This window comes from Stylophora pistillata, chromosome 1 (genome assembly GCF_964205215.1).
Source record: "Stylophora pistillata chromosome 1, jaStyPist1.2, whole genome shotgun sequence".
In the NCBI taxonomy this organism is placed as follows: domain Eukaryota; kingdom Metazoa; phylum Cnidaria; class Anthozoa; order Scleractinia; family Pocilloporidae; genus Stylophora; species Stylophora pistillata.
This window is the reverse complement of record NC_142519.1, coordinates 60,197,206-60,224,394: the sequence shown is the minus strand read 5'-3', so window position 1 is coordinate 60,224,394 and position 27,189 is coordinate 60,197,206. Positions and strand designations below refer to the sequence as shown.

The 27,189-nt window shown below is 40.2% G+C and overlaps 2 protein-coding genes across 3 annotated transcripts; both read left to right on the top strand.

Moving 5' to 3' along the window:
• Window positions 1-114: 114 nt before the first annotated feature.
• Window positions 115-3,924, top strand: LOC148743502 (small integral membrane protein 8-like). Its single transcript, XM_088727024.1, has 2 exons — window positions 115-258; window positions 1,982-3,924. Exons 1-2 carry the CDS (start codon window positions 115-117, stop codon window positions 2,120-2,122), a joined length of 285 nt encoding a protein of 94 aa, XP_088583150.1. The 3' UTR covers window positions 2,123-3,924.
• Window positions 3,925-12,724: 8,800 nt separating this feature from the next.
• On the top strand, window positions 12,725-23,082 carry LOC111342134 (cytosolic phospholipase A2). Of its 2 annotated transcripts, XM_022949182.2 has the most exons (15): window positions 12,725-12,882; window positions 15,113-15,200; window positions 15,647-15,793; window positions 15,890-16,008; window positions 16,351-16,388; window positions 16,474-16,609; window positions 17,070-17,206; window positions 17,915-18,137; window positions 18,558-18,675; window positions 18,876-19,013; window positions 19,574-19,687; window positions 20,396-20,671; window positions 20,886-21,070; window positions 21,662-21,851; window positions 22,324-23,082. In XM_022949182.2, the coding sequence occupies exons 1-15, from the start codon at window positions 12,742-12,744 to the stop codon at window positions 22,551-22,553; spliced, it is 2,280 nt and encodes a 759-aa protein (XP_022804917.2). In that variant the 5' UTR covers window positions 12,725-12,741; the 3' UTR covers window positions 22,554-23,082. The 2 variants fall into 2 exon arrangements, with proteins under 2 accessions (XP_022804917.2, XP_088583034.1); XM_088726908.1 differs by lacking the exon at window positions 15,113-15,200 and having other exon boundaries at window positions 12,743-12,882.
• Window positions 23,083-27,189: the final 4,107 nt, after the last annotated feature.

Here is a 27,189-nt window from a genome sequence, read left to right as displayed (position 1 = left end):
ATTTAAAACCACAATGGTGAGCTTTAGCATAAAATTTTTCTATTAAATCTCTGAGAAAACTTGCAATTATGCAAAAATGATCAGGCATTCCATCGTGGTGTTACATTCTGTCGAATGAAACTGGACACTAACATTGGTTTCCAGTTCTTCACAAAAACAAAACTTAAAAACAAGATGGCGTCTTCACCAGAAAAGAAAAATGCTAGACAATCTACACTAGCATTTCGATTGATCAATCCAGAGTTATTTATCAAACCTGTGAGTATCCTTGGTTTATTCTCATTTTTATTTGTTTTGATAATGAAGCAAGAAAAATCAGGTTGTTCTCGGCCTGGCTTAGATTCATGTTATCCATAGTTAGTAGATGGAACTAACTATGTGTTATCCAATAAATTAAGTTGTAGATATTATCTTAAAATATTTTGAAGAGCTACGAAACATTTCATATTGTGTAATGCACTTTGGCGCCCAGTGAATTATGATTCATTCATTAGACTTAAAAACAACTACTCCCGTGCAACTCTCATTCCCATTACACAAACACTTGCATTAAGCACCCTGATTAACATGTAACTTCTCTCTATCATATCCATACATTACACAGCAAACAGGTAATGAGAATACTCAAAGTTAACAGGTGGTAGTTGTGCTCTTGATCCAACATCAAAAGTCTCTTAACTAATATACGAGGAAATGTGTACCTAGCAGCTAGAGGAGAGAATTAACAATCAGATCTTTGGAGTGAAAGGATTCATTGGTTTGATTTCAACCGCCTCTCGGTTAGCTCAATAGATAGAGCACTGGACTGATGTGCGGGAGGTTGAGGGTTCGAGCCCCGGCCAGACCAACACTCAAGGTCTTAAAATAACTGAGAAGAATATGCTGCCTTTCTATAACATCAAGAAATGGTTTAGATATTCTAGTCTTCTCGGATAGGGACGAATAAATGGAGGTCCTGTCTCCTGCAGGGTTAGGGGTAGGAGACGTTAATTTCCCACGCACAAGATTACTGTGTGATGGATGTCCTCCCCTGGGGTGAGATGGGTGGGTTGTTGTCTTCCGTTTCATACATGAGCCTCTGGCTCGGGCAATATGGGTAACCATGTAAAGATATTAAACTTTGATTACTATTACTATTAACATTCTGGCTGATTTAGGGGTACCGGTAGCTGCCTTATAAACACGCAGATAACAAAAGAAGCCTCATTGCCTCAATATACCTAAAATTTTTCCAAGAATTAAAGTCTGTAATTTTGAATGAAATTTTGCATTACCAATCATTGTGGTAACTTTCCATAGGGAGATTACAAAACATGGAGCCCTAATCCAGGGAGAATCCTATGGAGTACCTAAATGGAGTACCCCTAAAAATCAAGTATTGGTCAAATGCAATACTTTATAAACATGGTAGATCATTTAGAAGCACATATCTTAAGGTATTTTGAGCTTGCCGACTCCCCAATTGTCACAGTTCAATGCAGTCCAGTTTTTTGGGGGACAGGGGGCTCTCAGTCCTACTGGTTCTTCCATTTTGGTTTTTCCGCTGTGTAATGCATAATGAGTCCTTTGACTAGAAAGATTAAAAAAACTCCATGTGATGAACAAAACCCACTCAAAATACATTAAGATATGTACGTCTAAATGATTCACCATGTTTATTAAGTATTTTACTAGACCAATACATGGTTTTTAGGGGTACTCCATTTAGGCACTCCATAACGTACTCCATTGAGTAGGGCTTCACGTTTTGTCATCTCCCCTTCCTATAAATCTTATTTTTTTTAAATAAATGTTTGACTGCTTAAATTCACAAAGTTGTGAAAACTAAGTCTCATAGACATTGACAGCAAAGAAGGAGTTTTTGGAGTTTTTTAGAGTTGATTGTCGGAAACAAGACACAACCATCATTTTTTTTGACAGAAGCATTGCCAGAAGGAAAACATTTTGTAATTTTATTGTAATTCTTTGTTCTCAAATTTAGAACAAAGTGATGATGATCGGAGGTTCTGTGGCACTTGTTGGCTGTGTATTGTTCCTGGGCTACATGAATTTTGGAGGAGAAAAACAGACAGTTTCAACTTCAGTACATAACCATGGACGTGTTAAAAGCAAATGGGACTAGATGGCTTGTTAGACACAGGAAACCAATACTGGAGAAATGTCATCTGTATTATCAAACAACACTTTCAAATGTGGAACTTGAAGAATTTACTGAGGCAGTAACAACAAATCGAGTGTTTCAGTTGAAGTTAATTTTAACATCTTCAGTTTGCTACTGCCATCTTGCTGTTTTGTGAGTACATGTATGATGTTGTCACCAGTAAAAAGGCTAATGATGATACAAACAAAATCTAACACCGTCTGTAAGCAAATATTGATTGCCATTCTTAATGTTGAGCTCATAAAAGGCATAATTGCTTAACATGTTAAAAGCAAATGGGGACTACATGTAAATCGCTTGTTATACACCGGAAATGAACAATGGAGAGACTTCACCTGCATTATCAAGTGACACAATTAAATGTGGGATTTAAGGAATTTACTGAGGTTTCTCAATAAATCAAGCATTCCAGTTGAAGTTAATTGTAACATCTTTGCTACTGACATCCAGCTGGTTTGTGAGTATAATGTTGTCAACACTAACAAGGCTAGTAGTGATAAGTACAAAACCTAACGCTGTTGTTAAGCAAATATTGATTGCCATTCTTAATGTTGAGCTCATAAAAGGGGTAATTTTGCCAGCAATTATGTTGTCCAATTCGATCAAGCTTGCTCTCCGATGCAAACCATCAAGTGTGGCGTCCCTCAAGGTTCGATTTTAGGCCCACTATTGTTTATTCTATACATTAATGACCTTCTTAATGCCTCTGAATTATCAGACCCTCTACTTTTTCGCTGCAGATGACACCAGTATCTTTTATTCTCACTCAAATCTAAATTGCTTAGAATCCATACTTAATGATGAACTCCAAAACATTAACGTTTGGCTAAAATGTAACAAGCTTTCAGTTAGTATAAAGAAAACCAACTACATGATTTTAAACCCAGACAGAAGAAATTTAACTCTAGCATTTCTCTCTCCTTTGGAGGTAAATCCCTACAACAAGCTAATGTAACTAAATTCCTTGGGGTCTATATTGACAATCATCTCACCTGGAAATACCATAATTTTATCAGCTAGGTATGTAAACAAATCAGTAAATCAATAGGTATTATAATTTAGGTCTCGCTTTTCCCTATCCTCTGCAACCAAACTCACTTTGTATTACACCTTAGATTATCCTTATATCATCTATTGTAACTCCATCTGGTCGTCCACATACGTATCTAACTTAAATAGAATTTATTATTTGCAAAAGCGAGCTGTGCGGGCTAGCACCAACTCAGACTATCGAGACCACTCTGCCCCTTTATTCTCCAAACTAGGAATTTTAGATATTTTCCTAGTCAATACGTTTGAAATCGCTAAATTTATGTTTTATTTCTAAAATAACTTATTGCCCCCATTGCTTCTCGATCTTTTTGTAAGGAATAGCCAAATTCACAACTTTGGTACCAGAACAGCCACTAATTATCGAACGCATTTGTACCGTACAAATGTCAAGCAGTTTACAATTCTCTACCAAGGTCCTAAAATTTGGAACTCTCTCCCTATTTCAGTCACTCGTTCGTCAAACTTTCTCAGCTTTAAAACGAAATTGCAGGAGTTTTTACTTAAATAGTCACTAAATTGGCCAAGCCGCACATTCGCAGCACTTTTTCTTTACTTGATTTATTATTGTAAGTGAGGTGGCTCTTCCATAAGCCTGGTGGCTTCTTGGGTCTCCTCGCCTTCTAACTGTTATCGCTTTAATTAAATATTTTTTATTGTTAAAATAAGGCAAATAAAGATGATGATGATAAATTACTTGGAACCACTTCAAACTGCCTCAGGCGTAGTCTTCATTGATTTTCAGAAAGCGTTCGATTGCGTCAACCATACCGTTCTTATGGATAAATTACACTCTATAGGCATTAGTGGCTCCTTTTACGATTGGCTCCTAAATTACCTTGCAAATCGTAAACAATTTGTCACGGTGATACGGGTGTGCCCCAAGGGTCTTTACTTGGTCCCAGACTTTACGGTAAGTCTGGTAATTGTGAAGAAGAGCTCCCCAAAAAACCTGTCGGTGAAGTGTCGGTAATTAACTTGTCGGTTACAACGTGTCGTAAAGTTTACCTTATTTATCTGCAAAAACTGAACTAATGTTGTTATCAAAATCAAAATTCATCGGACCCTTACAGAAAATTTGTTTAGGGCAAAATAAGTTGTCGTCTGTTTCCAAAGCTACATGTTGAGGGATTCTTATCGATAATAAATTCTCTTGGTCGCCACATGTAAAAAATCTTTGAGCAAGCGTTTTTCATCAAGAGTGAAGAAACTCGAACACTTAAAAGGACTCGACAATCACATCTTAGGGTCAATTTATTTCAAAGGTATTATTCCAAGTATTACGTATTCAATTGCACTATGGGGATCTTCAAAGTCACTTCAGACCCTAGAGGACATTCACATTGGAGCCGCGAGATTTATTTTAACCTAACGGAATCTACCCCCAACACTGAAGTCCTGGCAGCGACAAAATGGAAGTCCTTATCATACATCTACAAAAAGAGGATTGCAACTATATCTTATCAGGCATTTTACATTAGAGCTCCGGCTGGCATAAGCTCTCTATTTTTTAAACACTCTCCGTTGAGAAATCTAAGGGACAGTCTGAAACTATACGCGCAACGCCCTAAAAGTGACTTCCGTCGACCTTCCTCCTCTCACTACGCGTCCATTTTATGGAACAACTTACCCATGTACTGAAAGAGCAAACCGAACACTGTTTCTCTCAGATCTGCTCTTAAAACAAAATCCGACATTTTAGATAAAATAACATTTAAATTTTGTAGATACGCTTTAGTTTGTAGGTCCACATCAGCTTTTTAGCTGCTTTTTATCGACCTACGTGACAAATAAAGTGTATATGTATGTATGTATGTATGTATGTACATATGATACACGATCCTCGCAGTAGATAGCGCTATTTAAGCAATAGCGAAAATCAGACCTGAAAAAAATCAGGCCTGTACGGGATTCGAACCACTAACCTCTGCGATACTAGTGCAGCGCTCTACCAATTGAGCTAACAAGCCAACTGGGAGCAGGCCGTTGAGTTGATTCGTAATAAACCCGTGAAAGTGATAAATCAGATACGATGAAATATATGAAGTTCATATATTTTGAACTGCGGTATTAGATGCATATGATACACGATCCTCGCAGTAGATAGCGCTATTTAAGCAATAGCGAAAATCAGACCTGAAAAAAACCAGGCCTGTACGGGACTCGAACCACTAACCTCTGCGATACTAGTGCAGCGCTCTACCAATTGAGCTAACAAGCCAACTGGGAGCAGGCCGTTGAGTTGATTCGTAATAAACCCGTGAAAGTGATAAATCAGATGCAATGAAATATATGAAGTTCATATATTTTGAACTGCGGTATTAGATACATATGGTACACGATCCTCGTAGTAGATAGCGCTATTTAAGCAATAGCGAAAATCAGACCTGAAAAAAATCAGGCCTGTACGGGATTCGAACCACTAACTTCCCTCTGCGATACTAATGCAGCGCTCTACCAATTGAGCTAACAAGCCAACTGGGAGCAGGCCGTTGAGTTGATTCGTAATAAACCCGTGAAAGTGATAAATCAGATACGATGAAATATATGAAGTTCATATATTTTGAACTGCGATATTAGATACATATGATACACGATCCTCGTAGTAGATAGCGCTATTTAAGCAATAGCGAAAATCAGACCTGAAAAAAATCAGGCCTGTACGGGATTCGAACCACTGACCTCTGCGCTAGTGCAGCGCTCTACCAATTGAGCTAACAAGCCAACTGGGAGCAGGCCGTTGAGTTGATTCGTAATAAACCCGTGAAAGTGATAAATCAGATGCAATGAAATATATGAAGTTCATATATTCTGAACTGCGGTATTAGATACATATGATACACGATCCTCGTAGTAGATAGCGCTATTTAAGCAATAGCGAAAATCAGACCTGAAAAAAATCAGGCCTGTACGGGATTCGAACCACTGACCTCTGCGATACTAATGCAGCGCTCTACCAATTGAGCTAACAAGCCAACTGGGAGCAGGCCGTTGAGTTGATTCGTAATAAACCCGTGAAAGTGATAAATCAGATGCAATGAAATATATGAAGTTCATATATTTTGAACTGCGGTATTAGATACATATGATACACGATCCTCGTAGTAGATAGCGCTATTTAAGCAATAGCGAAAATCAGACCTGAAAAAAATCAGGCCTGTACGGGATTCGAACCACTGACCTCTGCGATACTAGTGCAGCGCTCTACCAATTGAGCTAACAAGCCAACTGGGAACAGGCTGTTGAGTTGATTCGTAATAAACCCGTGAAAGTGATAAATCAATGGAGTAGGTCAGTGGTTCGAATCCCGTACAGGCCTGACTTTTTTCAGGTCTGATTTTCGCTATTGCTTAAATAGCGCTGTTTACTGCGAGGATCGTGTATCATATGTATCTAATACCGCAGTTCAAAATATATGAACTTCATATATTTCATTGTATCTCATTTATTCCTTTCACGGGTTTATTACGAATCAACTTAACGGCCTGCTCCCAGTTGGCTTGTTAGCTCAATTGGTAGAGCGCTGCACTAGTATCGCAGAGGTCAGTGGTTCGAGTCCCGTACAGGCCTGACTTTTTTCAGGTCTGATTTTCGCTATTGCTTAAATAGCGCTATCTACTGCGAGGATCGTGTATCATATGTATCTAATACCGCAGTTCAAAATATATGAACTTCATATATTCATTGTATCTCATTTATCACTTTCACGGGTTTATTCACGAATCAACTTAACGGCCTGCTCCCAGTTGGCTTGTTAGCTCAATTGGTAGAGCGCTGCACTGGTATCGCAGAGGTCAGTGGTTCGAGTCCCGTACAGGCCTGACTTTTTTCAGGTCTGATTTTCGCTATTGCTTAAATAGCGCTATCTGCTGCGAGGATCGTGCATCATATGTATCTAATACCGCAGTTCAAAATATATGAACTTCATATATTCATTGTATCTCATTTATCACTTTCACGGGTTTATTACGAATCAACTTAACGGCCTACTCCCAGTTGGCTTGTTAGCTCAATTGGTAGAGCGCTGCACTAGTATCGCAGAGGTCAGTGGTTCGAGTCCCGTACAGGCCTGACTTTTTTCAGGTCTGATTTTCGCTATTGCTTAAATAGCGCTATCTACTGCGAGGATCGTGTATCATATGTATCTAATACCGCAGTTCAAAATATATGAACTTCATATATTCATTGTATCTCATTTATCACTTTCACGGGTTTATTCACGAATCAACTTAACGGCCTGCTCCCAGTTGGCTTGTTAGCTCAATTGGTAGAGCGCTGCACCAGTATCGCAGAGGTCAGTGGTTCGAGTCCCGTACAGGCCTGACTTTTTTCAGGTCTGATTTTCGCTATTGCTTAAATAGCGCTATCTGCTGCGAGGATCGTGCATCATATGTATCTAATACCGCAGTTCAAAATATATGAACTTCATATATTCATTGTATCTCATTTATCACTTTCACGGGTTTATTACGAATCAACTTAACGGCCTACTCCCAGTTGGCTTGTTAGCTCAATTGGTAGAGCGCTGCACTAGTATCGCAGAGGTCAGTGGTTCGAGTCCCGTACAGGCCTGACTTTTTTCAGGTCTGATTTTCGCTATTGCTTAAATAGCGCTATCTGCTGCGAGGATCGTGCATCATATGTATCTAATACCGCAGTTCAAAATATATGAACTTCATATATTCATTGTATCTCATTTATCACTTTCACGGGTTTATTACGAATCAACTTAACGGCCTGCTCCCAGTTGGCTTGTTAGCTCAATTGGTAGAGCGCTGCACTAGTATCGCAGAGGTCAGTGGTTCGAGTCCCGTACAGGCCTGACTTTTTTCAGGTCTGATTTTCGCTATTGCTTAAATAGCGCTATCTGCTGCGAGGATCGTGCATCATATGTATCTAATACCGCAGTTCAAAATATATGAACTTCATATATTCATTGTATCTCATTTATCACTTTCACGGGTTTATTCACGAATCAACTTAACGGCCTGCTCCCATTTGGCTTGTTAGCTCAATTGGTAGAGCGCTGCACTGGTATCGCAGAGGTCAGTGGTTCGAGTCCCGTACAGGCCTGACTTTTTTCAGGTCTGATTTTCGCTATTGCTTAAATAGCGCTATCTGCTGCGAGGATCGTGCATCATATGTATCTAATACCGCAGTTCAAAATATATGAACTTCATATATTCATTGTATCTCATTTATCACTTTCACGGGTTTATTACGAATCAACTTAACGGCCTACTCCCAGTTGGCTTGTTAGCTCAATTGGTAGAGCGCTGCACTAGTATCGCAGAGGTCAGTGGTTCGAGTCCCGTACAGGCCTGACTTTTTTCAGGTCTGATTTTCGCTATTGCTTAAATAGCGCTATCTACTGCGAGGATCGTGTATCATATGTATCTAATACCGCAGTTCAAAATATATGAACTTCATATATTCATTGTATCTCATTTATCACTTTCACGGGTTTATTCACGAATCAACTTAACGGCCTGCTCCCAGTTGGCTTGTTAGCTCAATTGGTAGAGCGCTGCACCAGTATCGCAGAGGTCAGTGGTTCGAGTCCCGTACAGGCCTGACTTTTTTCAGGTCTGATTTTCGCTATTGCTTAAATAGCGCTATCTGCTGCGAGGATCGTGCATCATATGTATCTAATACCGCAGTTCAAAATATATGAACTTCATATATTCATTGTATCTCATTTATCACTTTCACGGGTTTATTACGAATCAACTTAACGGCCTACTCCCAGTTGGCTTGTTAGCTCAATTGGTAGAGCGCTGCACTAGTATCGCAGAGGTCAGTGGTTCGAGTCCCGTACAGGCCTGACTTTTTTCAGGTCTGATTTTCGCTATTGCTTAAATAGCGCTATCTGCTGCGAGGATCGTGCATCATATGTATCTAATACCGCAGTTCAAAATATATGAACTTCATATATTCATTGTATCTCATTTATCACTTTCACGGGTTTATTACGAATCAACTTAACGGCCTGCTCCCAGTTGGCTTGTTAGCTCAATTGGTAGAGCGCTGCACTAGTATCGCAGAGGTCAGTGGTTCGAGTCCCGTACAGGCCTGACTTTTTTCAGGTCTGATTTTCGCTATTGCTTAAATAGCGCTATCTGCTGCGAGGATCGTGCATCATATGTATCTAATACCGCAGTTCAAAATATATGAACTTCATATATTCATTGTATCTCATTTATCACTTTCACGGGTTTATTACGAATCAACTTAACGGCCTGCTCCCAGTTGGCTTGTTAGCTCAATTGGTAGAGCGCTGCACTAGTATCGCAGAGGTCAGTGGTTCGAGTCCCGTACAGGCCTGACTTTTTTCAGGTCTGATTTTCGCTATTGCTTAAATAGCGCTATCTACTGCGAGGATCGTGCATCATACGTATCCAATACCGCAATACAAAATATATGAACTTCATATATTTCATTGTATCTCATTTATCACTTTCACGGGTTTATTACGAATCAACTTAACGGCCTGCTCCCAGTTGCCTTGTTAGCTCAATTGGTAGAGCGCTGCACTAGTATCGCAGAGGTCAGTGGTTCGAGTCCCGTACAGGCCTGATTTTTTTCAGGTCTGATTTTCGCTATTGCTTAAATAGCGCTATCTACTGCGAGGATCGTGCATCATATGTATCTAATACCGCAGTTCAAAATATATGAACTTCATATATTTCATTGTATCTATGTATGTATGTGTCAAGATAAAACTCCAAGACATCTATTAATATGATGAGTTGTTTATTCAGTTCTCAGAGAAGATCGAAATTGGGGTGAAAAACAACTTTCTAAAAAACCTGTCGACCGTCAGTCGGCCGACAGTCGACCGATTGTGGGTCGAAGTCAGCCGACTGTAAACCGAAAGATTTTTCGATAAGCTTGTGAGAACGTGATTAGAGAAGTAATCCACACTGGAATGCTGTCGGCGATAATTACATATTTCCTTCCAAAGGAAGTGGAAAGGAAAGTTAATGACGAAATTTGAGACTCTCTTGAGCATGAAAGTCTTGTCAATGGAATTACGTGTGTGGAAGTGGTACATGAGATGTTTAAAAAAGCCCATAACTTTGTGGTTAGTGATTCATACTTGCTGATAACGTTACAAGGAAATACCCCACACGTTAGCATAGAACAGTTGAAATATATTAGTTAAATCATTCCAGGATGAAATTGAGCTAAAACTAAAGGATAAAGCTTAAAAGGAACGCTCGCCTTTTGAACTTTTGAAATTTTCTATCGTGTAGTCGTCAGGATAGTGACCATATTCAAATGCACTGCATATAAATAAGAATTCTCGGTTTTCCTAACGCCACCGGGATGCTGTGAGTGCAATATCGAGTGAGCAATTCATTAACAGCTTCTTGTTGCTGCTAATGTCGCGTTTGCCTCCCTTTTTTTTTGTTTTCGTTTTGGTTTTGTTTGGTATGTTATTGTTATTTGCCTTGTTTTTGTTTTTTCCGATTGGAGCAGCTGTAGGAAAATTTTATGTTTACGGCGAGGGTTCGCTTTGTTGTGCTGTTAAATCATTTTCAGTGAATACTAAAAATGCAAAGATCGCGAATTTGTGAAGACTTCTAAGTCGTCACCTATCAAAATTACTTTCCATGCCCTCATTTGTTTTCATGGGGTTAGATTTAGGGTCAGGGTTGGTAAAAAGTTATAAAAGGAAACCTTACTTGCGTAAGATAGTCTACATTTAGAAAAGTCTTAATGGCGCCTTTTCCTTAGCCAAATAATAACATTGCGTAACATAATAACTTCGCTATTGTGTATCATATCTTCGTTATGCATGTCACGTCGGTCCGCCAACAAGTCACGCCTTTAATTCACACGTTATGGAAAACTTTATTGAGGAACGATCAAAACTCCATCGTGCTTTCTTTTATTTTATAGGAGATGACCAATTTGTATTCTAATGTTATATTATGGACTCTCTCGGCGAGTTAACATTTGTCAGAACAGTCCATGTGGCAAGTGAAAAGATTTGGATCTGACCAAACAACAGTCAACTGATAGCAAGTTAAGTCTGGTTTTCACTAGCTACGCTAGCTCAAACACCAGCACAACAAGTCGTAGTTCATTAATATGGACTGGGCATAAACACGAGCGCACAAGGATCAAAGTGGCTTTGACATTGACTCAGGAAGTGTTTCATCTGTCGTAATTCGTCATTGTGATTATCATAAAGTTCCTCACGTCTACTCATCCTTAAAATTGGATATCAAACATATTTCCAGTGTACGGGAGTAACATAAGACAAATCTATGTATGACACATAAAGTGTGGATTCGTTTTGTGTAGGCGACTGAAAAAAAAAGCGTTTATAGAGGAAGTTTGCATTTACGCCGCTGAGGTTAACATTAAGGGCCTTGGCTATTCAAATAACAAAAGGTCATTATCGTTGTTGACGCGCAAATCGAGGTTTGATAGTGCCGCACTGGTCACGTATGACCAAACAGGAAGAGATCACTGAAAGTATATATAAAAGAAACAGACCTGGAGCTATTTGTCATAAACAGAGGCAACGATCAGAACTGCGAACTGCCGAGGTGAATAAAATCACAGAGAACACAATGGAAACTTCTCCGGTAAGATTGTAATGGACTGTGTACAGAATTTCAGCCCATTTTTATTTCACGCTTATTACGATACACGTTTCGTCTAATTCACGCTTGTGCCAGTCAGTTACTTGCGGAGTGACCTAATTGTGAGTGCTAAAACAATAGTTAGCTTACGTATGATGCACGATCCTCGCAGTAGATAGCACTATTTATGCAATAGCGAAAATCAGACCTGAAAAAAATATCAGGCCTGTACGGGATTCGAACCTCTGACCTCTGTGATACTAGTGCAGCGCTCTAACAATTGAGCTAACAACCCAACTGGAAAGGTTGGATCAATGTATATATCTGACCTAACAACAGTCAACTGATAGCAAGTTGGAGCAACTTCAGAATACCCGTCCACATCATTTACATGTGTCGGGAGGCTTTGAAGAATGAAGCAGAACACAATAGATGCAATTCTTATTCAATGACATGTAAATGAGTCTGGTTTTCACTAGCGACGCTAGCTCAAACACCAGCACAACAGGTCGTAGTTCATTAATATGGACTGGGCATAAACACGAGCGCACAAAGTGGCTGTGACATTGACTCAGGAAGTGTTTCATCTGTCGTAATTCGTTATTGTGATTATCATAAAGTTCCTCACGTCTACTTTTATGGTAATTTGTGAAGATGGTCGTGGAGTAATAATTTGACGTTTAAAATTGGATATCAAACATATTTCCAGTGTACGGGAGTAATATAAGACAAATCTATGTATGACACATAAAGCGTGGATTCGTTTTAGAAATAAAATTGTGTAGGCGACTGGAAAAAAAAAAGCGTTTATAAAGGAGGTTTGCATTTCCGTCGCTGAGGTTAACATTAATGGCCTTGGCTATTCAAATAACAAAAGGTCATTATCGTTGTTGACGCGCAAAACGAGGTTTGATAGTGCCGCACTGGTCACGTATGACCAAACAGGAAGGGATTACTGAAAGTATATATAAAAGAAACAGACCTGGAGCTATTTGTCATAAACAGAGGCAACGATCAGAACTGCGAACTGCGGAGGTGAATAAAATCACAGAGAACACAATGGAAACTTCTCCGGTAAGATTGTAATGGACTGTGTACAGAATTTCAGAATTTTAGCCCATTTTTATTTCACGCTTATTACGATACATGTTTCGTCTAATTCACACTTGTGTCGGTCAGTTACTCCCGGAGTAAGCTAATTGTGAGTGCTAAAACAATAGTCAGCTTATTAGATTACTACTTTTCATTGCACTTGTAGATAAAGATTCCGCATAAAGTTACTGATAAACTCTCACTCAATGCGCAAAGAAGAAGGTTCGGTGCTACTATGAAATAAATTAGAGAGTTTTTCTGGATATGAGGAAGGGGCATTTCGATTTTCATTTCTGTTTTGGCCATTTTTTAGATCGGTTTTTCGGTTTTTGAGCCAAAAAAACCTTCGATCTTTCGGTTTTCGTGTTTATCATGTTTTGCAAATCTTCCGGCTTTTAGCATTTGGTTTACCGGCGGTTTTCGTAAAAAATACTGAAGGGGTTTTCGGATGCCTCTGTATGCTAAATTTTGTCGCCGCAACCAATCTCTAGAGAGACAGGTAACAATGGCGAAAGGAACAAATGCTGGTCGACGAACAAAAGGAGCTAGTGAGATATCTACTGTTTAGTCCACCAAAATGGCGGCAATGACGGAACGTGCAAATCACCTAATAGGTAACAATGGTGAAAGGAACAAATGCTGGTGGACTAAAAAAAGGAGCCAATGTGATATCGATTGTTTACATCCACCAACATGGCGGCAGTGACGTAACGTGCAAACCACCTACAGAGTTGCGCAACCGTTTCCGTAACTCATTGGAGCATTGAATATTCATAACACTTAACACAGTGCAAATGGGGAAATTGTCCTATAATATGTTTGCGGAAAATAAATCGATTTCAAAAGTTTATTGTTGTTTTCAATCCGCCCACGTGAGGTGGACGATTTAAACACGGACCATGTTGTCGTGCATTTGTAAACGGATTGAAGGACGTTGGCCGGTGAAATTGTACACAATATTACATAAGTAAACATAACAAGTTAAGTGAATAAAGACTGATAGTTTCGAAAGAAACTGTTTGGGGCTGCGTCGGTGGGAATAACGAAATAATTTGGATATATCAACAAAGTTGAAATGGTAAATTGGCCACCGTAACGATTACAAAAGCTGACGTTTCGAGCGTTAGCCCTTCGTCGAAGTTAAGGAATGATTAGGATAATGGGCAAAACCAGAGAATACAGGGCCACTTATTTACATCTCATTGAATCACAATGCATCCTTTTGTTTTCTGCCTCGTTCTTCAAAGCATGCCGACAAGATGGACCTTGATAATGTTACATGCTTGGTTACTTGGTTATTCATTTCGGCTGCTCTTTGACTTACGGACTATTTTAAATGAATCGACGCAATTACGCATGAAATCAGTTGGAATGCAACGAAGGCCATCAAGAAAGTCAAGCTGATCAATTGTGTTTTGACTACGAAGCTTCGACTGTCGCAATGCTCGTCTTCGATAAGCGACGAGTTCGAAAGTTCGTATGAGAAGCTATGTATGTTTAGTAATGAGAAGGATCGATGCTAGTAGCATTTTTCATATCATAAGCTCAATATATATGATATGAAACTAGATACTTCGTTAGGTGGTCTGTCTGAGGATGGGGTCTTGGACTCTTTTACAGACCATCCTTATGGCATTTCCTTTGTTATAAGTAGTTATTTTATTTTTTCAATTGCCATTAAATCGTAAGAAATAACAAAAGCTAATTTCACACATACTCTATCGTAGCTTAGTGAATTTTTCATCGCTAACCATTTAAATCTTAAAAGGCCAACGGCGAGGCAAAACCCGTAATCCTGTTTTTATTTACACAAACACTTTAAACATTTTGGGCTGATTATTATCAGAAGTAAACAAAATGCCAAAGGATCTTGAATATATGTTTATTCTGCAAGAGCTGTCGTTCTTTAACAATGAAGATTTTCGTAAAACCCGACTTATCGTGATCAGGGAATATCACTGTATTGTATTTTCGCCTATGGTTGAGGAGCAAAGATTTTCAGAAATTCCACAATAAACGATATCTGTCGCTCTAGGGGCTAATTTTTATCCTTCTTGGGCGTGACCTCCGCCAAATACGGCAATAGCATCTCAACTGTCAATTTGCATGCTCGACCCCAGAGGCAAAAGGGTGGCACCTGTTTGAACCAGCAGCTGCTTTTAAAATGTCCAGATGTTTTCACTATACTTACACAGAATATTTCTGGTTCAAGTTCCAGTGCTCTTACCGCCAGTGTTATGAACTCGTCGTCAACGTCGTGTGTGGAAGAAACATCACACTTGGGTTCTGGAATGACACCCGTGAGTAAAACATTAGGCCAGCCGGTTTAGCTGAGAACGAACAGAATCAAACGAGAAAGCCGTATGCGCACTAACTAAATGACTGACTGGCTGATCGGCTAACTGGCTAACTGACTTACTAACCCACTGGCTCATTAGTTAATGAATGACCTACCGACCTAATTACTGACAACTTGACTCACCGATTGACTCCCTGACCCGCTGACTCGCTGACTCACTGACTCACTGACTTACCAACTCACTGACTGATAAACTAACGAACCAGCTTACTGCCTGACTAAGTCACTGGCTCGTTAACTCACAGCCTAACTCGCTGACTCACCGTCTTCCTGACTAACTCTAAATCCCTTACTGATCAGCCGACTCACTGACCCACTGACTCACTGATTATAACTGACTGACTGGCAAGTGAATGGATTATTGATCAACTTGTGTTTTTGTTCTAGTCGACACGCCAGATCCATATGTCAAGTTATTTATCCCCACTGCTCCGAATGGAAAGAAGAAAACACAGACAATAAACAATTCTAATAACCCTGTCTGGAACAACGAATTTAAGTTTCTCATCGACAGAGAGCTGGAAAACGTTTTATGTGAGTATAGCGACCAGGAACTTTGTAAAAGGGAAAATTTCACCTTTTTTGCCGTGTTTGTAATAATTGACGCGGTTTTGGTCTTCTATTCCTCAGATATTACACTAATGGAAGATGATACACTTAGTGACGATTTGATCGGGGAAACAGAGACATTTCCCTTGAGTGGTCTGGAAATTGATAGAATTTTGCGTAAAACCTTCATATTTCGACAGGTATTCAAATTGTTGACGTTTTTTTAAAATTGTGTAACGAATAAACGAGACTAAAAGTATTTATCTTTTTAGGAAATTCTCTATTATCTTTACATTTATTGATGTTCAACGCTTAATTGTCGACGAAGAGTGTTCACCGATATCTGTTTCACAACGTGACACACTTCCGTGTTTTACTTGTTGATCGAAAAAAAATGCGGCACACTCTAGTTGGAGATTTCTTTCCTGAACTAACCGATTGCGTTTTTAATCAGGCTGTAAGCTCGACTAGAAGATGTGTTAAAATCGTGAAATGTCTTTAAACACTTCTAACATCGTCTACTTATTTGATCATTTTTGCAGATTTCAGAGGTGGACATTACGCTCGAACTTAAAAAACGGTAAATTTTCTACCCTTTCTTATTAAAGGTCATATTGCCATCAAACCTCTCAACAGTAAACTGAAAATAATTATTCACTTTATAGTGACGAGCCACGGGACATGCGATACAGCGTGGAACTATGCCAAGACGAGATCGATTTTCGAGAGAGTAGAAAGCCTTTCCTGTTTCAAGCTATGAAGAAGCTTCTCGGCCCAAGAGCACCAAAGAGTATGGACGAGGTTGGCCTATTTTTCCTTTTTTTTTTTCCTCGTGATTTCCTTCTCATTAACGCTTTTTTGTAAAGTCAGGCTCGGCCAAGGGTTTGAGGTATTTAGATATAACTAAAATATTTCTAAAAAGTTATCTCGTTTTTCAAGAATTTGTTTGTTTTTTTACATCAACACGATTCAACAACTTTCGGTACTTTAAGGTATTCGGTACGATAGTGTTTTTAAACAAGTTTGAGGTATATCTTTTTGTCTAGTAGGGTACAAATCCCTACTTGCCCTCCCCCTCCCCTCCTCTCACATTCACCCGGTCGATTGCTGACCGGGTGAATGTGATTTTCTCAAGAACAGATGAATCCTTTCTACCCTGAGGTGTCTGATGCTCACCAATTCAAAGTATTTGGAGACAGTGTCAAAATATGGTTCATATATGGATTACGTCACTTATTTGTTGTCGTCATTTTCCTCCTAGATGCCAACTGTGGGTATTGTTGGGTCTGGAGGTGGTTTTCGAGCCATGGTTGGCCTTAGTGGTGTCTTCTGTGCTCTTAAAGACATGGGTGTACTGGACTGTGCCATGTATGCCGCAGGACTGTCAGGGTCAACTTGGTAAGTTTGTACAAGAGACTATAGTCTCTGGAACAAAAGATAGCTTACTGTGTTATTGACAAGAGGGTTAACTTCTGTCTGTGTTTCTCAGTAAAACAAAATGGAGCAAGACTGCAAGATAACTGCATGGAAAACGAGTTCAAGAAAGGGCAGAAACTCATACTGCAGACTTCTGAGCAAAAAGCTTGTGTCTCTGTGTAAAATAAAAATGACTGATGTATCCAAAATGTCCCGATCGTCCCTCTATGACCCTTCGAAAGTAGGGTACCTACTTTTACCTCATCCCCACAGTTCCACACGGAGCGCTAACCCCAAATTTTCTTTTCGCCAATTTTGTTTTTTCACACGCGTCACGGACTTCGCCGAAGAACTTGTATTCTAGAATAACGATGACATAATGTCAATCTTTTACTAATTGTAGGTACCTCTCTGCGTTATATTCTCATCCCAAATTTCCATATATCCATCCAAAGATAGTTATGCAACAGCTGAGACATAACGTGCAATATAGCTGGATCAGGCTGTTACGAAAGTACGAACTTGGTAAGTTTGTACAAGAGACAATAGTGTTCTTTAGAACGGGAGATAGCTTATCGACCTGTAGACAGGGGGGGGTTAACCTGGGTCTGCTTTTTCTCAGTGAAAACACTATAGCTTAAAACTGCGTAGTATCACAATGACACGATGTCAATCTTTTACTTATTCTAGGTACCTCTCCACTTTATATTCTCATCCCAAATTTCCATATATTCATCCAAAGATAGTTATGGAACAGCTGAGACATAACGTGCAATATAACTGGATCTGGCTGTTAACACCTTCGTGGCTGTACAAGCACATCAAAATCATCCATGAGAAAAAAGTACGAGGCCAGCCAATCAGTTTTACTGATTTCTTTGGCTACCTTGTGGGTGAAACCATCTTGAGAGACGTAAGTGTCACTTGAGATCCTATCAATGTTTTTCTGATTGATTACTGAAAAAATGACACGACGAAAAGATGCCACAATCCCTGCAGAATCAGCAGAACCATGCACGAGTTCATTTGAACTCTTGTCGCAGACTCTATATCGTGGCGCCGGTTTTTAGATTTCTTTTCGTGTACAATTTATGATCACGCTCAGTGTGTGATTGCGCTCGCTCTGTAATCATACTCAGTCTGTGATCACGCTCGGTCTGTGATCACGCTCTTGTCGTCTAATTTAAGTCTACCAATAACCTTTTCATGTAAAGCATGTTTGTTGAATATGTTAAGAAGAAAAATGCCACCTTTTCAGCCGCTCTATTTGTTTGCTTCCATTCCTAAGAGCCGCAATTTTTGTAAAGTAATTTTAAATTAACTTTTTTTTCAGCGCAAAACTATTCCGAAACTGAGCGATCAACGTGTTGCAGTCAAATTTGGAAATGTTCCCCTTCCGCTCTACACCTGTGTGCACGTGAAGAATAATGTTTCTGCAAAGAGCTACAATGGTAAGATTTCAAATATTGTTCGTTAAAGTTATGCCAGGGTGCGCAGCAAAAATTCCAAATAGCAAAGGGAGACAAATTTAGTGCGATAATGAAACAAGGATCATGGATAAGATGAAAGTTATGATGCGCAATTGCAGATGTTGTAGGTGCAATGCAAGCTGTAAATGCGTTAACTTATGTGATGCGTTCTTTTTACCAAGAATGGATGGAGTTTAGTCCTTATGAAGTGGGGATGACTAAATATGGCACTTTCATGAAAACGGAGCATTTTGGATGTAAGTTTTTCTGTGGATACCTTCACACAAAGTATCCTGAACCAAGCCTGGAATATCTTCAAGGTTAGTAACACTTGAACAATTTTCCTGCCTGTTGTCCTTCTACTATGAAGAAGATGATGATGACTTTGTGGGGGTTCGTGGGGGTGCTAAACTGTAGATTTAGGTCATCGAATTTGAAGGCTAGGCGGCATGGCCTCTTTCCATCCCAAAGTATAAGGAGGTTACAACAAAATGTCTAGATACGTTGGCTAAAAACTTTTGTAGATGCCCTGTCGTGCACTATAACTACATTTAGGATTTCGTGTAGGTCGCCTTTTGTTCAAATATGGATCGATTGAAAATTTTTTATCTCTGATATGAACGTAAAGTACAAAAACGTTATATTCAGGGAAGTTACGCATGTCTTTTTTCTTAAGAAAAAAACTCTTGCATAAACATTTGAGCTAAATAAACATTTGCAAAGCTTGAAAATTTTCCTCCCCCTTCTCTCCATAAGCTCCTTAAAATATTCTAATGGTCCGTCACAAAAGAAATCGGGAAAAGACGACGTAAGTCGAATAGCAAACGAAACCAAGCGTGTTTTGTACACCAAGCTGACATTCCATCTTTTCCTTTCCCAGGCATTTGGGGCAGCGCCTTTACCATTTTACTACAGCGCATACTCGGTGAGGGTCAAGCACCGAGCGCAATTAAAAGAATTCGCCGCAGCTCCTCCGTTATGAGAGAGGACTTACGTATGTGTCTCTTTTACTTTATGTGTGGCTAAAAGTACTCTTTTAGAGCTTTATGGTCTAACCCATATTGTTTTCCTGGCTATTTATTCACTAGCTTTGACTGTATAATTTAAGAATAACTGATGTGGTAATTCTGTCTGATTATTTTTTACTAAATTGGTTTGAAATCTGGATAGTTTAGTTTATGGTGACTTATGAGCATACAAAAGTAACCAAAATGACTATTGCGTTTATTCCAAGGGATTCTGTAGATATTCCTAAGGTTTATGGAGAGACTTGCTAACTTTGATTTTATCACTTCAGTCAAATAAAATCGCCCTAAGTCGCCTAAAGTGGCCTTAAGTCGCCTTTAATCACCTAAAGTTGCAATGTTTTTCATCCCAATTTTTCTTAAGTCGCCTTAAATCGCCCTAAGTCGCCGAAAGTTACGGCGACTTAAGGCCCCAGAGTAGGCGTATTCATGATGTGAATATTGGAGATTGTGATCGCTCGTGTTGCATGTAATCGGCTTGGCTGAAGTCGCTCTCAGATGGGCAAAAGGAGGATTTTTGACATACTCGGCAGCCAATCAAATATCTTTCACGCACCAAACGCCACGTGGTCACCCCTGTTTTCTCGTGATTTAAGGCGTATGCCCTTTGTATATGTGTTGAATAAAGACAACCGAAAACACGAGAGTCTTACAAAAAACATCACTCCATTCTCTAGATCAGATTCTGTATCCAGGCAACGGAGATGATGACGAAGAAAGCGACAGTGAAGAAGAGGAACATGATGTTGATGGTCCGAAAGAAGTACCTGTCTTTGATGATGAAGACACGAAGGAACCAAAGGAAGAAGATCACGACGATCCTGGATTGCTGGGAAGAATAGCGCAGAGTTTTATGAACAAGTTCCCTGTGCTGCAAACTCGCTCCGGCCGTGCGGGAAGGGTGCATAATTTCTTACGTGGTCTAGGGCTTGCATTCGCTCCAGTTCCCTCAGGTAGGCCACCGTTATTGGTTGACTTAAAGCTAAAGGCAAATATTTTGTTAAACCAATGTTAAAACAATGAATAGAAAATGGTCCATCTTAGACAAGATGAGTGTTGTAACTTTTTAGCCGTGGGTGGTTGCCCGAGGGAACCATTCATAGTGCTCTTAACCTTCATTTCATTGCAAACGGTCTTGATAGTCCTTTAATGCTTCTTGTAACACAGAATCTGAAGACGTCACTGATGCCGCTAACCAACTAAGTATGAAGGCTAAGCGCATATTCCTGGCTGACAGTGGGCTCGTGTTCAATTCTCCGTATCCATTACTAATAAGACCCCAGCGAGGATGTGACGTTCTCCTGTCATTTGACTTCAGTGCAAGGGACAAAGAAATACAGTTCCCTTTTGAGGTGATTTGATTGCATTTACTTCAGCTTTACTTTCATATAAGAATATAAATATTAGACACATATCCGGTCAAGCGGGCCAAGACAGTCTCAAATATCTACCTCCTCTCCGAGCTCCTTAATGTTATTTTCAAATTAATGTCAGTGTCTGAGGTACTGCGCACCCACCCTTCCCCTAACCCAGCAACAGTCAACTGATTACAAAATAGGGTTAATGTTGGGCTAGGGGAGGGAGGGGTTAGTGAGCAGTTGCCGAGTACTCACACGACACTGGTCGGCGTTTTATTCTTATTTTAGTCAAGTTTAATCTATTTCTTGGGCGAGTTTCGGTCAAGTTTTGGGACAACAATCCCAAAACGTTATTGAAGCGGTTCTTGATAAAGAATAAACGGTAGAACTAAGCGAATAAAATAAAGTTTGGGGGACAAAATTCTACCTAGTAGGGGAGGTAAGGGGAAAAAGCGTTCTCGCGCGAGCTAATCGCGCGGTTCTATATAAGAAACTAGTCTTTGATTAAAATTAGTCAACACAAGTCAATCAACTACAAATAATCCCGTAGATACATGTGGTCAACAGACTGCCTAATTTTTATAGGAACTTCTGCTGGCAGAAGAATGGGCAAGAAAGAACAAGTTGAAATTCCCTCCCATCAATGCTGAGGAACAATACCAGAAACATGGTCTGAAGGAGTTCTATGTGTTTTCCAATCCTGACGACCCAGAATGCCCTGTGGTCATACACTTTGTCTTGATGAACGGCTCTTTCAAAGACCACAGCCGTCCAGGTATGTTCGGTCACATGATTTACTGCATGAAATACGCCAAAAAGCACCAAAAAATTTAGTCGGTCGAATATCCTTACAAATACATCTCGCCCAATATTCTTGTATTAAAAGAAAGATTTGTACTCATGTGTTACTTTCCCCTGTCCACCAACCCCTAAGGAACCACTCATTTGTAAGTTTGAGAAAATCACGACTGCAGCGGCCCCCCCATATACTCTGTTAGTGACGACTGACCCCTTCTCCACTGCCCTGGAGAGGACCATAGGATCCCCCTCCCCTCAAAAAAAGTTCTCTAACACTGGTCACCGTTGTCCATAAGTCAAAATATTAGCCTTAAACAAGAAGGAAAAGCAAAAGAAAAAGAGACTCAACTCCAGAACATGGCGACTGTAGGTTGCAGCTGCTAGTCCAATGTATCGCCCATACGCATTACCTGCTAACGTTTTGCATACGTATGGTTTGACCTTCCCAGGTGTACCTCGCAAGACCTCCACAGAAAAGGAATTCGGAGCATTCCAACTTTTTGAGGACCCTGAGGGTCACTACAGCACGTTCAACTTCCACTACTCTCACAAAGCATTTGATCGCTTGACTCAGCTGATGGAATTCAACACGCTCTTAGGGGAAGAAACTATCAAGAATGTTATAGCTGATGGCGTCATACGGAAACGACAGCTGAATGCGATGAAGGGTTCCAGTTAACGCATATAACTTGCTCCACCATTCCAAATATTCAGACGGGGCTCGATTGAACTTCGGACGCTAAGGAAATATTTATATACATCAGTAAATAAAGCATTTTATACTCAGAGCATATACATTGGCGCAGTTGATATTGCCTGGCAGCCATGGTGTTACAAATCGTCATATCCCAGTCTCCATCCACGACTACGTCTTTTTATTCAGTTGTTTTAAACGTGTGTAGTAGCAGGACGCTGATAATGGGTAATGGCTCGTTTAACGCAACACCAAGAGTCCCTGAGTTTGTCCCATAGAACACGTCTTATTTTATCAATATTTATCACTTGGTTTTACTGTTATGGATCCGACCACAAGAAGACAGTGGTAGGGATGGTTCTATTGTGGGCTTAGGGCAAATGGTAAAAATTTAAATCTAAACAACATTTGAAGCTATTCAACCGAACTTTATCCGCACGATTCATAACTATAACCAGACTTCTTGTACAGCTGTGTGAAATGATAATAAAGATACTTTCAAAAGTTTGTGAAATCGGTGTCAGCTGTTTACTAAAGCATTGTCTAAAGGGTGCAGTTGACACTAAATTCGATTTATTATGACGTTTTAAGCTCAATTAACATCGAGTAGTGACTCAATTTTTTTTAGGTCATCTATGACCTCGCATTGCAGATAGTATGTGAAACGAGCCGCAAAATTACAAACAACAAGACACAAAAGGCTTAACTCAAAACTCAATGCATTGGGTTCTGAGTTAAGCCTCTTGTGTCTTGTTGTTTGTAATTTTGCGGCTCGTTACACATCAGGGGTTGTGCGCACTTCGATTGCATTGCATTGTGGTAGCGTTATTTTCAATATAGCGGTAAAAGCGGTAGAAATCGGCAGACTTTGACTGAATATTCCGTAGAAGTTGGGCCGTTTCTTTCCCTTTCACCATAGGTAAATATAATTTGATATATTCTGAACGTGTAGAAGTATTTTTCGTGCGTATTTGTTACGTATTAGATCATAGGTCAAATTCGTCGTAGTTTGAAGCCTTTCAAAGATTTGTATGGCCACTTTGATCCTTCTTCAACGGCTCTGACCAAACGCGCTCAAAGGCGCTCCAACGGTACAAATGTTTTCTGCATTTTAAGTGATAGTGTTTGAGACGCTTTTGTGGAGCTAAAAGGCCCGCGGTTGTGTTTAGTGTATTGCGTTACATAGCGTTACCACTGCAAGGACATTTATCGATCGTGTTGTAAATCTACTCTCCTAAGTGAATTAAAATAAAATAATCACGAGTGTTGTGTGGTAAATCTTCTATCTTGATCAGTGAATGAAGGACAGTTAAATTAGAGCAATGAAAAGAGTCACTTGATCCATGAAAACCTCTCACGAGGCGACACGCCGGAAAGCCGGGAAGCAAAAGGCAGTCGACTGTTGAAAGGTATTGATAGGCCGGTGCGTCTCCTACCATTCGCTAGCGCTTTTAAATCTAACCTCAAAGTTTAGCTCTTATTTGGATATGATATCTCCTGATGACTTTCCTTTGCGATGTGATAATAAGGGTCAGTTTTGAGGCGTCATAATTCCCCATGCACCTGTCTGTTCTTGAGGTTTGGCAAAGCCGGATGAGATTGTGTTACAAAACGCAATATTTTCTTCTGAGCGCTCGCTATTTTTTTTTTTTTTTTCAGAGTATACTTCTCTCCTGAAGTAATAACTCCAGAGATACGTTTCTCAAAACCCTCATAAAGGTTTCCTCTATTCTCGGCGGGTATTTTGAAATTATGTACGTTTTTACTAAACGTGGAGCGCTACAAATTCGTTCTTTGAGATATGGGGCTTCTCCTTTTACAAATCCCGTATTTACGCTCGGTGGAAAAAGTTCGTCTATTGCAAGGTCTCTGTCTCTTTAATATACGTTTTCATGTCAAGGGTCAATTTACAGTTGAATAACTCGCGTCTAGGAATATAATTTCTGACTTTGAAATTATTCATCCCGCCATTGGTGAGTGTAACTGTTGCCATTTGTGTCGAGATTCTTGGGCAGATTGCAGTTTCGAATCTTTCTAAGTAACGTCAGTTGCCTCCTAAGAACGAATTTGTCACGGAGGAATGACAGGTGTGGCGCAGGCCTGTTAGACGTCTTAACTTTCGAAGGAATGGCAACAGACAGTGAATCCCCATTACAATCCACGTATATTCAAGCTATCTCGCTGCCACCAAAGATGTTCACTCCAACGCGTCAAGATGCAAATGACTCAATTTTTGTTTTACGACCATGATGAAACGCAATCAGAGTGCGCACACTGCCTGGTTACACATACTATCTGTAATGCGAGGTCATAGGTGACCTAAAAAAAATAGTCACTACTCGCTTTGTTGTTGCACACATGTGACCTTTTGGTAAGGTCGCCTAACGTAAAACAATCCCTACTTTAATCCAGTATGTAAACCAGCAAACAGCCTTGAAGCTACTGTAACGGTCGGCATGTACTAAAACCAGGAACACCAGAACACTGGAGGAACATCCTGGAACACCGGAACATCCCGGAACACGGGAACACCCCGGAACATCACGGAACAGCCGAAACACCCCTGAACACCGAATTTGACGGTGTTGTTTTGTTTTCCCATTACGGATCATGTAAAAAATAAAATGTAAATGTTTTTTGTTTACCCACGTACAACGAAAGAGCTTAGAGCTCGTTACAAAGTGTACGTGTATGACATCGAATTTGAATTTAAAAGTGTTGGTTTTTGTGGAGGGAGGAAAACCGGAGAACCAAGAGAAAAACAAACTACAAACTCTACCTTCAATGAAGGGGGGTCCGGGAAGCGAACCCGGGTCACATTGGTGGGAGGCGAGTGCCATTTCACCACTGTAGCTCCCACTATGTGATTCCACGTTCTCGTTGCCGTTGCCGTAGCCGTCGTGGTTTGCTTAAAGTCCCCACAGACGTTTTCGGGGAGACGGCGACGTGACAACCCAGGTAGACTGGGTCAGAGGTTGCCGTTTTCGCGCCATGATTTAAGTTGTTAAGATTCTGTTGACGGCCAGCCTTTGCGACTTCTGCAACTTCGTCGAGTTTATTTGTTGCGCTTTATAAATTAAGGATTTTTTGTCGTCCACTCCATTGTGCTGTAAAAAGTAGTCGGTGTTAGAATTAATTTGGAAACAAGAATTAAAGACACTTTTCATAGAGCTACATTGTGATCAGAATATCAATGTCCTATGGCTTTAAGATCATATAATTTGAAAATGAGAGATGTACAAACAGCAACAGTTCGTTCTAATATCAGTTGGAGTCGTTACAAGAACTCAGTTCCACTGAGTTAACACAGTTAAACGCTTTCAGAGATACTCAACTTACGGGAGCTCATACACTACCGAAGAGAAGCCAGCCTTTAGCTACATAAGGAAAGTCGGATGCGATCAGAACTTTATTTAAGTATATGACGTTTCAGTCCAAGACTATGCACTAAGCTAAGAAAATGTCCATAGATCTGAGGTGTACGGACTGTACGTTTTCGAGGTGCATCTACGAATTGATAAAGGGAATGGCAGCAAGCAAAAATTCCCTTTTATGTTAAGAATTCAAGTACTGTACGTATACGTGCGCGCCCACTTACCTCGACGATTTGAAACGTTCACTGTTGCTTCGATCATTTTAACCTAAAGAGAAAACATTGAAAAGGTCTCTTGAGTTGGCCGAGACATCGTGTGATGATTTGTGCGAAATGTGATAATGCAATCACTTTAATACAAGTGACAAAATTGGCAAAACATTAAAAAAAAAACAAACAAACAAACAAGATCAACTCATGTTTTCACAACGACGGTAAACTCACTGATCTCACGTCGCCTACGCGAGGGCGACGGAGGGCGACGGCGGGGCCGCATGCGTAGTCAATATCGCCCCAATTTTAATAGCCTGCGAAGCGAGCCCTGGGGGAGAGGAGGTGGAATTGGGGCGAGGGGAATGTGCGGAGGGGAGAGGGAGGGCTTGCCACAGACCCCCACTAACCAACGAAATTTCCGATCTCGAATGGACGAAAAATTCCCATTGGCTGAGAGCAACACGTTGTCAATCAACCCTCGAACTAAACAGTCTTCGTGGCGACTACCTTTTAGAAAATGGCGGACGAGGGTGATTTCGAGAAGTTCTGCCCTCAAGAATTGATGTCGAAGTAGAATATCTGTGGCAGCCATCCACTTGTTCAAGCTCAGGGCCTTGATAAGAATGGCGTCTTCATTCTCAAACTTGCCCTTAACCACAACATTGCAAAGCCGATGGACGTTGGATCCAAATCATCAATGTTTAAATTTGTATTCATCGCTGAAGTTGAGGGTTGTCCTTTCGTCGGCGAGTCAAGCAACGCTTCCTTGCTAGATGTAGGTTTTGCATGTGCCGGGGAGCGGACACGCAAGCTCTTTCTACCTGGACTTTTTCCAGTCGGTGTTGAGAACTTTCATTTCGACGAAACATCACGGGAATCCGGACATTGAGAAGCGGCCTTATTCAACAATTCATAAAACTGGCAAAAACTGTTAGCTTTTCTTGCACATGGAAGGCATATAATTTGAGATATGTACGACTTATTTTCGAAGTGAAAACCGACCGTTCGAAGGCGATCGGTGAAGACACACTGAAA